Raw genomic sequence first — 15,081 nt, forward strand, 5'->3', positions numbered from 1 at the left:
TTGTCACTGATCAATCTGATAGTTTTGGAACAAGTCTGGTGATGATTTTTACTATGGCAATAGAGCAATTAGTCTTATCCTAGGAGTTTGGGGACACTTTGTTTTCCATAGACACGCTAATATTTGCTGAATGAATAACTATGGACAAGTTACTCACCCTCTATATGAGTGTCTTCCTAATCCATAAATTAGAGCTAGGCCTACTCTCATGGAAGCCGAGGCTGTAAAAGTAGACTACATTCAGATTATAAAGGGCCTTGAATCTGATGCTAAAGCTCTTGAACTTTATGCTGAAGGCATCTTAATTTCTTAGGCAGGATAATGATATAATTGGTAACATAGAAAGGCAATATTATTGTGGGTGTATCGGGGATGGGTTAGGGAAGGGAAGATCACGGGCAAGGAGACCAGGTAGGGGTAGGTAAGATAAGACACCTGTTTCAGAACTAATGAGTCTTTGATATTTTCAGCACATCGTGATAGCGCAGTCTGGGAAGCATTTGGTGGTTTGGATCTGTTGGTGAGGAGAGATGATAGAAGCCAGAGTTAAAGATTTAGGATACTGAAGTGTGGGGTTTAGGACAAGTTGCCCTTGGTGGCTTTATAACAAAGAAGAGAAGAGAAGCAAGGATGTATTCTAACAATAACAAAATGTATGTATGTATGTATGTATGTATGTATGTATGTATGTATGTATGTATGTATTTGAGACAGAGATTCTCTCTCGTCACCTAGGCCGGAGTGCAATGGCGCGATCTTGGCTCACTGCAACCTATGCCTTCCAGGTTCAAGCAATTCTCCTTCCTCAGCCAGCTCCCGAGTAGCTGGAATTACAGGCACCCACCACGATGCCTGGCTAATTTTGTATTTTTAGTAGAGATGGAGTTTCACCATGTTGGGCAGGCTGGTCTCGAACTCCTGACCTCAGAGGATCTGCCCACCTTAGCCTCCCAAAGTACTGGGATTACAGGCGTGAGCCACCGTGCCTGGCCACAATAATCAAATGTAAAGGACAGGAAGAAATAAAGGCAGGAAAGGACTGAAAGCAAGCAGTTAAAATGGTAAAAGGATCAAAACAAAGTGGGGTTGTAGAACCAAGGAAGGAGAGTGTTAAGGGTGAGGAGCTGTCAGGAATGGCAAATGCTAAACACCAAGGAGGATGCGAACTCCAGAACACTCCTGGATTTGACAAGTGGGGTCATTTGCCAGAAGTGCAATGTGTCGGGGGGACCTGAAAAAACTGAGGAGAGAATGGGAGGTCAAGGAGTAGAACCAGTATGTGGGTGATTGTAAAAACTTTTGTTGGTGAAGAAGGAGAAATGGAAGAAGATGGGTGCATGTATAAGCTGAAGAGAGGATAAGCTCATTTTTAAAAAAAAAAAATTTTATTCTTTGTGGAGACAGGGTCTCATGTTGCCCAGGCTGGTCTCAAACTCCTGGCATCAAGCGATCCTCCTATCTTGGTCTCCTCAAGTGCTGCGATGACAGGTGTGAGCCACTGCACCTGGTGGAGCTCACTTGTAAGAGAGGTGGTTCAGCATCGTGATTCAGAGCACAGGCTTTGAGATCAGCCAGTTGGCCTGGGATTGCATCCTATGACCCTTACCAACTACTGATCTAAGGCAAAGCTCTTAACCTCTCTTTTCTCATCTGTAAATTAGGGATAATATTCAGCACTTGGAGCACCCCCACTGTGGGTGGGGCCACCTGCTTGGCATGAGGATAGGTAGATGTGTATGTCTTCCTTGCCCTTGAGAGTCTTACAATTTACTGGTAGACAATGGCAAGTGAGCCAGTGGCCATGTCACAGCATAGTCGGAGCAAGGATAGACCTCATGGTGCTCATTTTAGCACCTTCATGACTTCAAACAACTTGTTGCACCTGAAATGTTCCTCTGGGTTTTGGGAAGTATGGTTACAATGATAATTCAAAATGGCTCTTCTTGACCTTTCAGGTGAACCATGTCCGAACCAGAGACTTTGACTGCTGCCTTGTTGTGCCCCTCATAGCAGAATCCGGGAATAAGCTGGACCTGGTTATTAGTAGAAACCCACTGGCTTCACAGAAGTCTGTAGAACAACAGAGTCTACCAGGAGATTGGAGTGAACAGAACAGTGCTTTTTTCCAGCAGCCTAGCCACGGTGGTAATTTGGAGACACGAGAACCCACTAATACATTATAGCAACGCTTTTTATAAAGCAGGACAAAAGACAATATCTACATGGTGCTAAAAATCCCTTTAAGATTTCTGTGACATTTGAAGCACAGATAATCACGTGGCATTAACTGCAAGCACAGGGGTCTTTTAAATCTCTCTCATGGCTCATGTTCACTTCCCTTTTCAAGTTGAAGAGGTTTCTTTTTTGGTGACCACTATAGTACATGGTGGGCAATGCCCTGCCAGGCCCAATGGTAGAGAAAAATAGGCCGTCCCCCCAACGCTACAATTAACATCAGAGGAAATTTTTTACAAGTTCATCTTACTATCGCTTTTTAAAAAGAGAAACATCTGTTTGAAAATATTCTCTATGATGATTTCCTTAATTCACTTTGAAATCAGTTTCTTACTGTGAAGTCATTAATGTAAGAACTTGACCAACAAGGCTTTTCTTCTCATAGGCTGGCTCTACTAGGGGAACTAGTGTTTGGTAAACTGCTGGGACTGCCACAATGGGAGGGGTACAGGTATAAAATTAAGTTATCTTAAAATGTTTCAGCAATGATGCACGTAGGAGACCATAATAGGTGGTGGTAAATGTTTTGCCCAAGTATAGGAATGATTTTAACTAAGATGTATGCTATTCCCTATGCAACAAATTATCAAACAGGATATGTCTTGTGACCTGTTTTTTTTTTAAGGACACATTTTTAATAGCTGAAAATCTCTGATAATGAATTAGAGGGTGTAGTAAACACGAGAATTAGTTATATTATCTTATTTTTAAAATTCAAGACTAAGAACTTAAGAATGAAGAGTCTATTAAAATGAGGTTCATCTTAATGATAGGCAAACCAAACTCATACTGCTTGACATGTTTTGAAAACTGGTAATATTGAGGGTGTACAGCACATGTACTTAAAAATGACACTGGGCTATCTTTTGTTCTGAGCCATGCCACTTACCGAAATTGTAAATACATTTTTCACAAATGCATTGCCAATTATTACCATCCCTCAAAGCAATAAATTGTGACAGTTGCTTTAAATGTTTGTCAGCAACTGTTTTCATTTGTTCAGATATTTTGAATAGCTACGCTAATAATTGTTATTTGGTGAATATAAAAAACTAGATCTGTATATTGATGGTAGACTCTCCATATTGAAATAATTATTTTCCAAACGTTTTCATTTTGGTCAATAATTCAAACTACCACTTAGGCAAAGCATTCGAACACTGTGTCCTTTGTTTAAGGAAATAAAAATCACCTTTCTTTTTGTGCAAAAAAAATATTATTTCAATCACATTTCAGAACCGCCAGGGCAAGAAAGTATAAAGCAGAATCATGTTAAGAAAAAAGAAAAAAAGATCATGAGTCACTTAAATATGTATTTTTATTTGTAACAAACAAGTATTAAACTGTAAAGTATTTTTGTACAAATTTAATACTTTAATAGCATGGTATTTATCGTCTATGTATGGTTTTGGGGAATTCAAAATTGTTCAAATATTTGTATGGAAAAAATAAAACCCTCTACCAAATGGAATAAACAGTGATTTTAAAAAGCCAAATAAAGAGGACATGCATTATTGGTATTTTGAATATATTTCAGTGTTCTAGCCTGAGTCCTACACAATTTGTTTTGTTTTGAGATGGAGTTTCACTCTGTTGCCCAGGCTGGAGTGCAGTGGCACAATCTCAGCTCACTGCAACCCCTGCCTCCTGGGCTCAAGTGATTCTCCTACCTCAGCTTCCCAAGTAGCTGGGATTACAGGCGTCCGCCACCACACCTGGCTGGTTTTTGTATTTTTAGTAGACATGGGGGTTTCACCACGTTGGCCAGGCTGGTCTCAAACTCCTGACCTCAAGTGATTCACCCGCCTTGGCCTCCCAAAGTGTTGGGATTACAGGCATGAGCCACCGCATCTGGCTACAACGTTTAGTTTTGTATAATTTTCTAAAGGTGAAAGGTTTTCCTATCAACCTGAGAAGCACCACTGAAGAGTAGGAACCTGGGCATTGAAATTGAGTCCAGGTTTCATTTCAGGCTCCAGGCTCTAGTATGACATTTACTCACCACGAGTCAGCGTCTCTACCTGAAACTGAAGGTCATGTCTGTACCACAGGATCATTCAGAAGATGAGGAGTGAAATATATGAGAATGGGCTAAAAACACACACAGAAATACCTCCAAGACCAATGGTACATTTACTGTAGGTGACAAATATTGATCAAGTATCACAACATCCACCTCAGAGAAAATTACATGTATTCTATGAGATATATTTACATACACTGTTAAAATGTACAAACTTTAATTATGCTACCTTTAAAAATTCACATTCATTTTTATACAGTTGCATTCAGTGTGCCCAGGTTACATTCTGAAAGGCAGAGTATTTTCTAGCACGAGAGTTGTATGACCCAACTGACAATCTATTATTGCAAAAATCTAAGCAACTGTTCAAATTTTTATTGCACTCACCTCACTTCTGCATCAAGCGTGATGCTGAAACCAATGAAATGTGTAGTTAGAAGAGATTTTGTGAATAAATGCAAATGAGAAGCTATATTTCATGTGAAAGATATTTCAGTTGTAACCAAAACTAAAATGAATCAACAATAGAAAATAGCTGTTAAAAACAAAAAAGCTCTCATGATTTCAGGTAGCACTTTTCAAATATAGTGACCAGGCCAAAGGAGGAGCTAGGGTTAGCCAGTAAGTTCCGAGTACCCCCAGTCCTCTTAAAAAGGGCAGTGACAAACTATGAAATGAAAGGGTTTGGGGCTATGCCACCGGAAGACTGGCAGAAGAAACTGGAGCTAAGTAGCCAGATGGGGCAGAAGAGACAAGGTCTGAAATATATGAGACTCAGGACTTATGAGCAGAGGTTCCAATGAGGTAGATTTCAGCTTAATATAAGGAAGTAATTTCCAACACTAGTGTTGCAAAGTGGTTTTCACCAAGCAGTCAAGACCTTTAGCATTGGAAATGTGTGTTCCACCAGTGACTGATGGGTGTTCAGCAAATAGTAAGCTGGGGTAGATGACCCTTGCAATTTTAAGATGCTGGGATGAAACATTATTTGCTTCCAATTTACATTTTAAAAAGGATACTAGAAGTATCCTCTTTCACTGAAATATTTTTTTTACATGACAGACCGGTAATGTGCCAGTACCATAACAAGGTTTGAGGGAGGCACATCTCACACGTGTGTGTGAACACCAATGCATCAGGCTTAGGAACTACAAAAGGATCCTAATGAAATCTGAGAGAATTTTGAATCAGGCCAGTTATTTGTATTTTGGCCAATAGTACATTTATAATATAAGAACTAGTGCTTTGGAATATTCAGTTACACAGTATTAGTTTCATTGTGTTTTTATGGAAAAAAGGTATTTTCAAGTTCTTCTTGACAATGTGAAGCTTTACCTGAGTCCTATACCCTGAAATACAGCCAGAGTTAAAGAAATTTTATTTCTATAAGGTTGTAGTAACACCCCTGCCCATCGCCTGCATGTTCCAGGAAGTGGCTTATTATAAAGAACCATCCTTCCCCAGGTGACTTAGATAAGACTCACAGGTGTTCATCTCCCTTCCCCCGTTTACTTATAACAAAATCAGACACAGACTGCCCTGAAAATTACCATTCTTTGCTTCATAAATGATTAGCTGAATTGCTTGTACTCACTGATCTAGGGAAAATACTAAGCTTCCTTCCCCAGGCTTTTGAACTTTGACCAACCCTCAATTTAGGCTAGCATACAACACCTCCTTAACAGGCCCTCCTAAAAGTAATAGGACAAGAGTTAAAATTAATGAAATAAGCAGGGCGCAGTGGCTCAAGCCTGTAATCCCAGCCCTTTGGGAGGCTGAGATGGGCGGATCACGAGGTCAGGAGATCGAGACCATCCTGGCTAAAACGGTGAAACCCCGTCTCTACTAAGAAAAATACAAAAAACTAGCTGGGCGAGGTGGCGAGCGCCTATAGTCCCAGCTACTCAGGAGCCTGAGGCAGGAGAATGGCGTAAACCCGGGAGGCGGAGCTTGCAGTGAGCTGAGATCCAGCCACTGCACTCCAGCCTGGGCGATAGAGCAAGACTGTCTCAAAAAAAAAAAAAAAATTAATGAAATAGAGAATACAAAGACAGTAAAGAAAATCAATGAAACCAAAAGTTGGTCCTTTAACAAGATTAAAATTCATAAACTTTTAGTTAACCAAGAAAAAAAGAAACTCAAATGACTAAAATCAGGAATGAAACAGAGGCTTTACTACCAGCCTTACAGAAATTTAAAAAACCATAAAGGAATACTATGATCAACTGTATGTCAGAAAATTTAAAAACAGCCGGGCGCGGTGGCTCAAGCCTGTAATCCCAGCACTTTGGGAGGCCGAGACGGGCGGATCACGAGGTCAGGAGATCGAGACCATCCTGGCTAACACGGTGAAACCCCGTCTCTACTAAAAAATACAAAAACTAGCCGGGCGTGGTGGCCGGCGTCTGTAGTCCCAGCTACTCGGGAGGCTGAGGCAGGAGAATGGCGTGAACCCGGGAGGCGGAGCTTGCAGTGAGCTGAGACCCGGCCACTGTACTCCAGCCTGGGTGACAGCGAGACTCCGTCTCAAAAAAAAAAAAAAAAAAAAAAAAGAAAATTTAAAAACATAGATTAAATGAGCTAATTTCTAGAGAAAAATTGTCAAAACTGACTCAAGAAGAAACAGAAAAGCTAAATACACCTATAACAAGTAAAGAGATTCAATCGGTAGCTTTAAAACTTCACATGCCAGGTACAGTGGCTCACACCTGTAATCCCAGCATTTTGGGAGGCCGAAGCGGGTGGATCACCTGAGGTTGGGATCCGAGACCAGCCTGACCAACACGAAGAAATCCTGTCTCTATTAAAAATACAAAATTAGCTGGGCGTGGTAGTGCATGCATGTAATCCCAGCTACTTGGGAGGCTGAGGCAGAAGAATCGCTCGAACTTGGGAGGTAGAGGTTGCAGTGAGCCGAGATCGTGCCATTGCACTCCAGCCTGGACAACAAGAGCGAAACTCTGTCTCAAAAAACAAAAACAAAACAAAACAAAACAAAACAAAAACTTCCCACAAAGAAAAGTCCAGGGCCTGATTAATTTAAAGAGGAGTTAATACCAATTCTTCACAAACTCTTCCAAAATAGAAGACAAGGGGGCACTTCACAACTCATTCTATATGGTCACTATTACTCTGATACCAAAACCAAACAAAGTCATCACAAGAAAAATAAACTGCAGACTAATATCTGTCATGAATTTCGATGCAAAAGTCCCCAACAAAAAACCAGCAAGCCAAATCCAGCAGCACGTAAAAGGATTGTACACTATGACCAAGTGAGATTTAATCCAGGGATGTGCTGTTGATTTAACATCCAAAAATTACTACACTGCATCAATAAAGGACAAAACTACATGATCATCTCAATACACAGAGAAAGGATTTGAGGAAATTCAATGTCCCTTCACAACAACAACCTAGGAATAAAGGAGAATTTCTTCATCTCAATAAAGGACTTAAAAGAAAGATCCACAGCAAACATAGTTAATGGTGGAAGATTTAATGCTTTCTCCCTAATATGATGAACAAGACAAGGATATTCACTCTTGCCACTTCTATTCAACAATATACTAGGGGCTCTAACCAGATTATTTAGCAAGAAAATGAAATTAAAGGCCTACAGATTAAAAAGGAAGAACTAAAAGCATCTCTATTTGCAGATGATATGATCTTATACAGAAAATCCTAAGGAATCCACTAAAAACCTACTGTAACTAATAAACAAGTTCAGCAAGGTTGGAAGATACAAGATCAATAAATAAAAAACAATTGCATTTCCATGTAGTAGCCGTAATGAACCAAAATAAATTAATAAAATAGTTCCATTTACAACAGGAAAAAAAAAATTAAATATTTTGAAACAAATTTAACAAAAAGCATTGTGAATTTAATTAAAAAATACAAAACTTATACTCTGAAAACTACAAAGAATTAAAGAAGAATCAAGCATGGTGGCCCACACCTGTAATCCCAGCACTTTGGGAGGTCGAGGTGGGCAGATTGCCTGAGTCCAGTTCAAGACCAGCCTGGGCACCATGGTGAACCCCCATCTCTACAAAAAATACAAAAATTAGCCAAGTGCAGTGGCGCAAGCCTGCAGTCCCAGCTACAAGAGTGATTGAGGTGGGGTGGTTGAGGAGGTTGGACTGCTTGAGCCTAAGAGGTAAAGGCTGCAGTGAGCAGTGATTGCACCACTGCACTCCACTCCAGCCTGTCTTTCCCAAGCAAATGGAAAGACATCTGTGTTCATGAATCACAAGATTTAATACTGTTAAAATGGCAATAGTTCCCGAATCTGTAGGTTTAACACACTCCTCAACAAAACTCCAGTTTGCTTCTTTGCAGAAACTGACAAGCAGATCCTAAAATTCCTATGGAAATGTAGGGACCCATAACAGCCAAAACAAACTTGAAAAAGAAAACAAAGTTGAAAGACTCACACTTCTTAATTTCAAAACTGTCTACAAAGCTACGGTAATAAAGACAATATGGTGCTGGCGTTAGAATAGACACATGGGCCAGGTGCAGTGGCTCCCGCCTGTAATCCCAGCACTTTGGCAGGCCAAGGTAGGTGGATCATCTGAGGTCAGGAGTTTGAGACCAGCCTGGCCAACATGGTGAAACCCCATCTCTACTAAAAATACAAAAAATGAGCCCGGTGCAGTGGAAGGTGCCTGTAATCCCTGTTACTCAGGAGGCTGAGGCATGAGAATTGCTTGAAACCAGGAGGTGGAAGTTGCAGTGAGCTGAGAGGGCACCATTGCACTCCAGCCTGGGTGACACAGTGAGACGCCATCTCAAAAAAAATAAAAAAAGAAAGAAAGAAAAAGAAAAAAGATGCATGAATCGGGTCTGGCATGGTGGCTCACGCCTGTAATCCCAGCACTTTGGGAGGCTGAGGCAGGTGGATCACGAGGTCAGGAGATCAAGACCATCCTGGCTAACATGGTGAAACCCCATCTCTACTAAAAATACAAAAAAAAATTAGCTGGGCACAGTGGCAGGTGCCTGTAGTCCCAGCTACTTGGGAGGTTGAGGCAGGAGAATGGTGTGAACCCAGGAGGCGGAGCTTGCAGTGAGCCGAGATCGAGCCACCACACTCCAGAGTGAGACTCTGTCTAAAAAAAAAAAAAAAAAAAAAAAAAAATGCATGAATCAATTGAATAGAATTTAAAATCCACAAATAAACCCTCACATTTACAGTCAACTAATTTTTGGCAAGGGTACCAAGACAATTCAATGGGAAAAGAATAATCTCGGCTGGGTGCGGTGGGTCACACCTGTAATCCCAGCACTTTGGGAGGCTGAGGCGGGCAGATCACAAGGTCAGGAGATCGAGACCATCCTGGCCAACATGGTGAAACCCCGTCTCCACTAAAAATACAAAAAATTAGCCGGGCATGGTGGTGTGTGCCTGTAGTCCCAGCTACTCGGGAGGCTGAGGCAGGAGAATGGCGTGAACCCGGGAGGCAGAGTTTGCAGTGAGCCGAGATCGTGCCACTGCACTCCAGCCTGGGCGACAAAGTGAGACTCCATCTCAAAAAAATAATAATAATAACAATAATCTCTTCAATAAATGGAGCTGAACAATTGAATTGTCACATGCAAAAGAATAAAGTGGGATCCCTACCTCACACCATATACAAAATTAACTAAAAGTGAATCAAAGATCTAAATGTAAGAGCCAAAACTTGTAAATTATTAGAGGAAAAAATTGTAGTAAATCATCATGACTTTGGATAGGCAATAGTTTCTTGGATATAACACCAAAAGCACAAGCAGCAGCAACAACAAAAATAGATACACTGGTCATCATCAGAATTTAAAACTGGCATCTCAAAGGACACTTATTAGTCTGTTTTTACACTGCTATAAAGAACTACCTGAGACTGAGTAATTTATAAAGAAAAGAGGTTTAATTGACTCACAGTTCCACATGGCTGGGGAGGCCTCAGAAACCACAATCATGGCAAAAGGTAAAGGAGAAGCAAGCACCTTCTTTACAAGGAGGCAGCAGAAGAGGGGTGGGGGGCGGGGAGTGCCATACTTTAAAACCATCAGCTATCATGAGAACTCACTCACCATCACCAGAACAGCATGGGGGAAACCACCCCATGATCCAATTACCTCCCACTAGGACCCTTTCTTGACACACAGGGATTACAATTTGAGATGAGATTTGGGTGGCGACAGAGAGCCAAACCATATCAGATACCATCCAGATAATTAAAATAAAATTCACAGAATGGGAGGAAAATTTTGCTAATTATGTTTCTGATAATGGACTTAAATGTTGAAAATATAAAGAATTCTTACATTTTGTGATGGTTAATATTAGGTGTCAACTAGATTGAGAGACACCTGGATGGCTGATGAAGCATTGTTCCCAGGTGTGTCTATGACGGTGTTGCTGATGGAGACTGACACTGGAGTCAGTGGACTGGGAAAGGAAGACCCACCCTCAGTGTGGGTGGACACCATTCAGTTGGCTGCCAGTGATGCTAGAACACAGTAGGTGGATGAAGGGAGATAAGTAGCGTGCTTGCTGAGTCTGCTCCCTCTCTTCCTGTGCTGTGCAGAATGCTTGACTTCCTCTCCTCCTGCCCTTGGACACCAGACTCCAGGTTTTTCCACCTTTGGACTTTGGGACTTGCACCAATTGCTTCCCAGAGTCTCCTGGGCCTTTGGCCTCAACTGTGGGCTGCATTGTCAGTGTCCCTGGTTTTGAGGCTTTCAGACTTGGACTGAGCCATGCTATTAGCTTCTCTCCTTCCCCAGCTTGCAGATGGCCTATCATGGGACTTTGCTTTATAATGGTGTGAGCCAATTCTCTCTAATTGTGATGGTTAATACTGAGTGTCAACTTGATTGGATTGAAGGATGCAAAGTGTTGATCCTGGGTGTGTCTGTGAGGGTGTTGCCAAAGGAGATTAACCACAATGAAATACTACTTCATACCCACTAGGATGGCTATAATCAAGAAGTCAGATGATAATAAACATTGGAGAGAATAGGGAGAAACTGGAACTCTCATACACTGCTGGTGAGAATATAATTTGGTGCAGCTGGTTTGGAAAAAGAATGGCAGCACCTCAAAATGTTAAACATAGAATTACCATATGACCCATCAATTCTACTCCTAGTTATATACCCAAAAGAAGTGAAACCATATGTCCACATAAAAGTTTACACACAGATGTTCATAGCAGCATTTCATAATAGCCAAAAAGTAGGAAATAACCCAAATAAATGTCCATCAACCGATGAATGTACAAATTCAATGTCCTTTATCCATATACTGGGATATTATTTGGCAATAAAAGAGACAAAGCACTGACACATCACTGGTACAACACAGATGGAGTCTGAAAACATCATGCTAGGTAAATAAGTCAGGAACAAAGAACCACATGTCCGCAATAGGCAAGTCTACTGGGACTAGGAAAACCAGGTTACCTAGGGATGGGGGAAGTCAGGGGATTATTGCTAAGGAGTGTGAGGTTTCTCTTTTTTTTTGAGATGAAGTTTTGCTCTTATTGTCCAGGCTGGAGTGCAATGGCGTGATCTCAGCTCACTGCAACCTCCGCCTCCTGGGTTCAAGCGATTCTCCTGCCTCAGCCTCCCAAGTAGCTGGGATTACAGGCATGTGCCACCATGCCTGGCTAATTTTGTATTTTTAGTAGAGACGGAGTTTCTCCATGTTGGTCAGGTTGGTCTCAAACTCCTGACCTCAGGTGATCTGCTTGCCTCGGCCTCCCAAAGTGCTGGGATTACAGGCATGAACCACCACGCCCAGCCGGAGTGTGAGGTTCTTTGTGGGGTATGAAAATGTTCCAGGTTGGGCACGCTGGCTCACACTTGTAATCCTAACACTTTGGGAGGCCAAGGTGGGAGGATCATTTGAGCTCAGGAGTTAGAGACCAACCTGGGAAACATAGTGAGACCTCGTCTCTATTATTAAAAAATAAAAATTTTTAAAAAAAATTCTAAATTTGATTACAATGGTAATTGTCCAATTTGATGAATATACTAAAAGTCACTGAATTGTATACTTAAACTGTGGAAATATATGTGAATTATATCTCAATAAAGTTATTAACCATTTATGCCTGAGGTTGCAACTTTCTGAACTTTTGCGATCCGACGTTGGCAATGACCTTGAGCAGTGGGATATAAATAGCTCTCACATGTTTAGTGTCCCAATAATGGACACTATGCATAAATGGGTTAACAGATACATTTTTCCTCTTGACTTTTTCTTTTACCATTTAACATAGGTAAAAATTTAAAAATCAAATCATTCTGAGAGAGAAAAAAATTCCTAAGTGGAACATATTCAAAACAATGTGCTCCCAACTCAGAAAGCATTTCCAAGGAAAAGTCCCAGGTAGGCTGGGCCCCAGGCAGCAGTGATAGAGTGAGCAGCAGTCTTGTAAAATGACCACAATCCAACATCCTAAGACGCATGTCAATAATATCTACAGATGCAATTACAGCTTTTCTTTGCCACTGCTTCAACCCATTGGCAAAGATAACACACGACGATCATCAAAGTTATGAAGGCATTATCCTAAAAATACGACATGTTTTAATGTACATAATTTTTTTTTTTTGAGATGGAGTCTCGCTCTGTCACCCAGGCTGGAGTGCAGTGGTGCAATCTCAGCTCACTGCAACCTCCGCCTCCCAGGTTCAAGCGATTCTCCTGCCTTAGTCTCCTGAGTAGCTGGGATTACAGGCGTGTGCTACCATACCCAGATAATTTTTGCATTTTTAGTAGAGATGGGGTTTCACCATGTTGGTCAGGCTGGTCTCAAACTCTTGGCCACTGGTGATCTGCCTGCCTCAGCCTCCCAAAGTGCTGGGATTACAGGCGTGAGCCACCGCACCCGGCTTGATGTACATAATTGTATAAAAATATATATGTATATAAAATATCTAATCTCTTCACTTATGTCCAGTGCTACCAGTTCTCACAATGACACATGTTGAAATCATTAATATTTTCTTTGATTAAATGGATTTAAAACATTTGCTAACACAAATACCTTAAAACTCCAGTTATGGGCAACTTTTTTTATCTTGGTACTTTGACGCTACGATGTTCATTTTGTCTCCAAAAGAAAAAATAGTTACTCTGAGCAATTTGAAATAAAACTAAGTTTCTTGATTATCTGTGGGCTTGAAAAGTTGCCTGGGAATTAAATTATTCAGTCTCAAATTCTGAAGTCTGGAAGACACTTGTGGAGATTCTCTCACCTGTTGGAACAATTAAAAGAACAAAGTTAACTTTGTAAAAATGTAATTAGTCTACCCTATGTACTTGTATTACCTCTGCTTCAGAAAAAGAAATAATGCACCTTCCCCAACCCTTGAAAGCCTTGAGCAACCAAAGCAATTGGCTATCAGCTCCTTGTAGGATCACATCTGCTTTGCTCACTGTGGTATCTTCAGGACCCAGCTCTGGGGCTGGCATTTAGGAGTAACTATGTACTGAATTAGTACATGTGTCTAACTTCTAAAGGTGTAGACAGGACCCACTACATAATTTGGCAGCCCAGTCCAAAATTAAAATGATGGCCCCTTGTTCAAAATTTAGAATTTCAAGATGGTGATTACAGAACTTTTTTTTTTTTTGTTTAAGTGTGGGGCCTAAGTCCTGGAGGACTGCCCATGTTGCCTGCCCATGAATTCAGTTCTGGAATTGTAAGATAAAACATTGCAATGCTACAGTCATATTCTTTGTGCTATTGATGATTCCAAAGTGGGCCAGTATAGTCATTAAGTTTCACTACCATAAAAAAATGAAAAGAGGAAGCACAATTCAATTTTAGGAAAAGGGTCTTTCTTTGGAATTGCCTCTCTTTTCTGCTTATGTCAAAAGCCTTATTTCAGGACCTCTGTAAGAGATGACAAGTTTAATTTCAGAAAAAAGATGTTTTCCTGAGATGGAAATTCCATCAAAGAGTTGCTCTGGGATACAGAATGGAACTTAGCAGGGATTCTACTGTCCAAGAGGGGAAAAAGAAGAAATTTCCCACTCCACCCTCAACTATGTCCATTTGAATCACTTTTCCCAAAAGATCTGACCCTCAGCCTCTTTTCCCAATCTGGTTAATGGTGCTGGATCTACCTGTATGCCTGAGCCAGAAGCCTTGGAGTTATCCTCAGGCCCAACCCCACCTGAATCCAACTGATCATTACGTCCCATCAGCTATATCCTTAGCATCTCTTCTCCATCCCCATTGCTACGCCCTAATGTTAGAGCCTCCTCATTTTACCCAGGTTACTGAAATAATCTTTTGGCTGGGAACTCATTCCCTACTCTCTCCCTAACCATCATCATCCACTAAACACCTGCATAAATTTCAATTCACAGAGCACTTAAAATGCTTCTACTGTTCTCCATTGCAATCAGAAGAATGTACGACCTCTTCAGAAGGTCCCTGTGTCCATCCTCCCTGCCAGTTCCTGTGTCTGCGGCCCATCCTCTCACTGTGCCCTGTGCTCCAGTCACGCTGTTTTACACCTGTAGTTTCCTAATGTGCCAGGACTTCACATGCTGTGCCCTGTGTCAGATGGACTCTTAGAGAACCTTTTCCCTGTGCCATATCCATTTGGGGACAAAGGATATAAGTATTCCCCATTTACAACTCAGCCTGGTTCTGGCAGGTTACATCAGCACTTTCTCCCCCAGGTTCCCCCTGTGGCCCCTTCTTACCTTTATTACAGTCTTGGAAGCTTAAAAACTCAACTGAACAAGTCTACTGCCAGCACTTAAAGCAATTCTTATGCTTCTATTAGAACTACATTTGGCAATTACT

General features: G+C 41.2%; 2 protein-coding genes and 1 non-coding gene across 8 annotated transcripts in view; 1 reads left to right on the top strand and 2 right to left on the bottom strand.

The window, feature by feature from the left end:
* GRIP1 (glutamate receptor interacting protein 1) overlaps nt 1-3,749 on the top strand; it is a 761,679-nt gene extending 757,930 nt beyond the window's left edge. For 5 of the 6 annotated variants that reach the window (XM_030939013.1, XM_030939017.1, XM_010379957.2 and 2 more), the window contains one exon: nt 1,956-3,749. In XM_030939013.1, the coding sequence (XP_030794873.1) occupies nt 1,956-2,183 (228 nt within the window). In that variant the 3' untranslated portion in view covers nt 2,184-3,749. The remainder of the gene's footprint in view (nt 1-1,955) is intronic. The other variant, XM_030939011.1, reaches the window with a different exon arrangement.
* A 1,565-nt stretch (nt 3,750-5,314) lies between these two features.
* Nucleotides 5,315-5,418, bottom strand: LOC115900211. The gene has a single exon (XR_004059879.1). It is a non-coding gene; the product is annotated as a small nucleolar RNA U13 (small nucleolar RNA).
* Nucleotides 5,419-13,075: 7,657 nt separating this feature from the next.
* The window catches only part of HELB (DNA helicase B), a 37,207-nt gene continuing 35,201 nt past the window's right edge, over nt 13,076-15,081 (bottom strand). Inside the window, exon 13 of the mRNA XM_010379967.2 lies at nt 13,076-13,516. Coding sequence (XP_010378269.1) covers nt 13,415-13,516 — 102 coding nt within the window. The 3' untranslated portion in view covers nt 13,076-13,414. The remainder of the gene's footprint in view (nt 13,517-15,081) is intronic.

This window comes from Rhinopithecus roxellana, chromosome 10 (genome assembly GCF_007565055.1).
Source record: "Rhinopithecus roxellana isolate Shanxi Qingling chromosome 10, ASM756505v1, whole genome shotgun sequence".
Lineage (NCBI taxonomy): Eukaryota > Metazoa > Chordata > Mammalia > Primates > Cercopithecidae > Rhinopithecus > Rhinopithecus roxellana.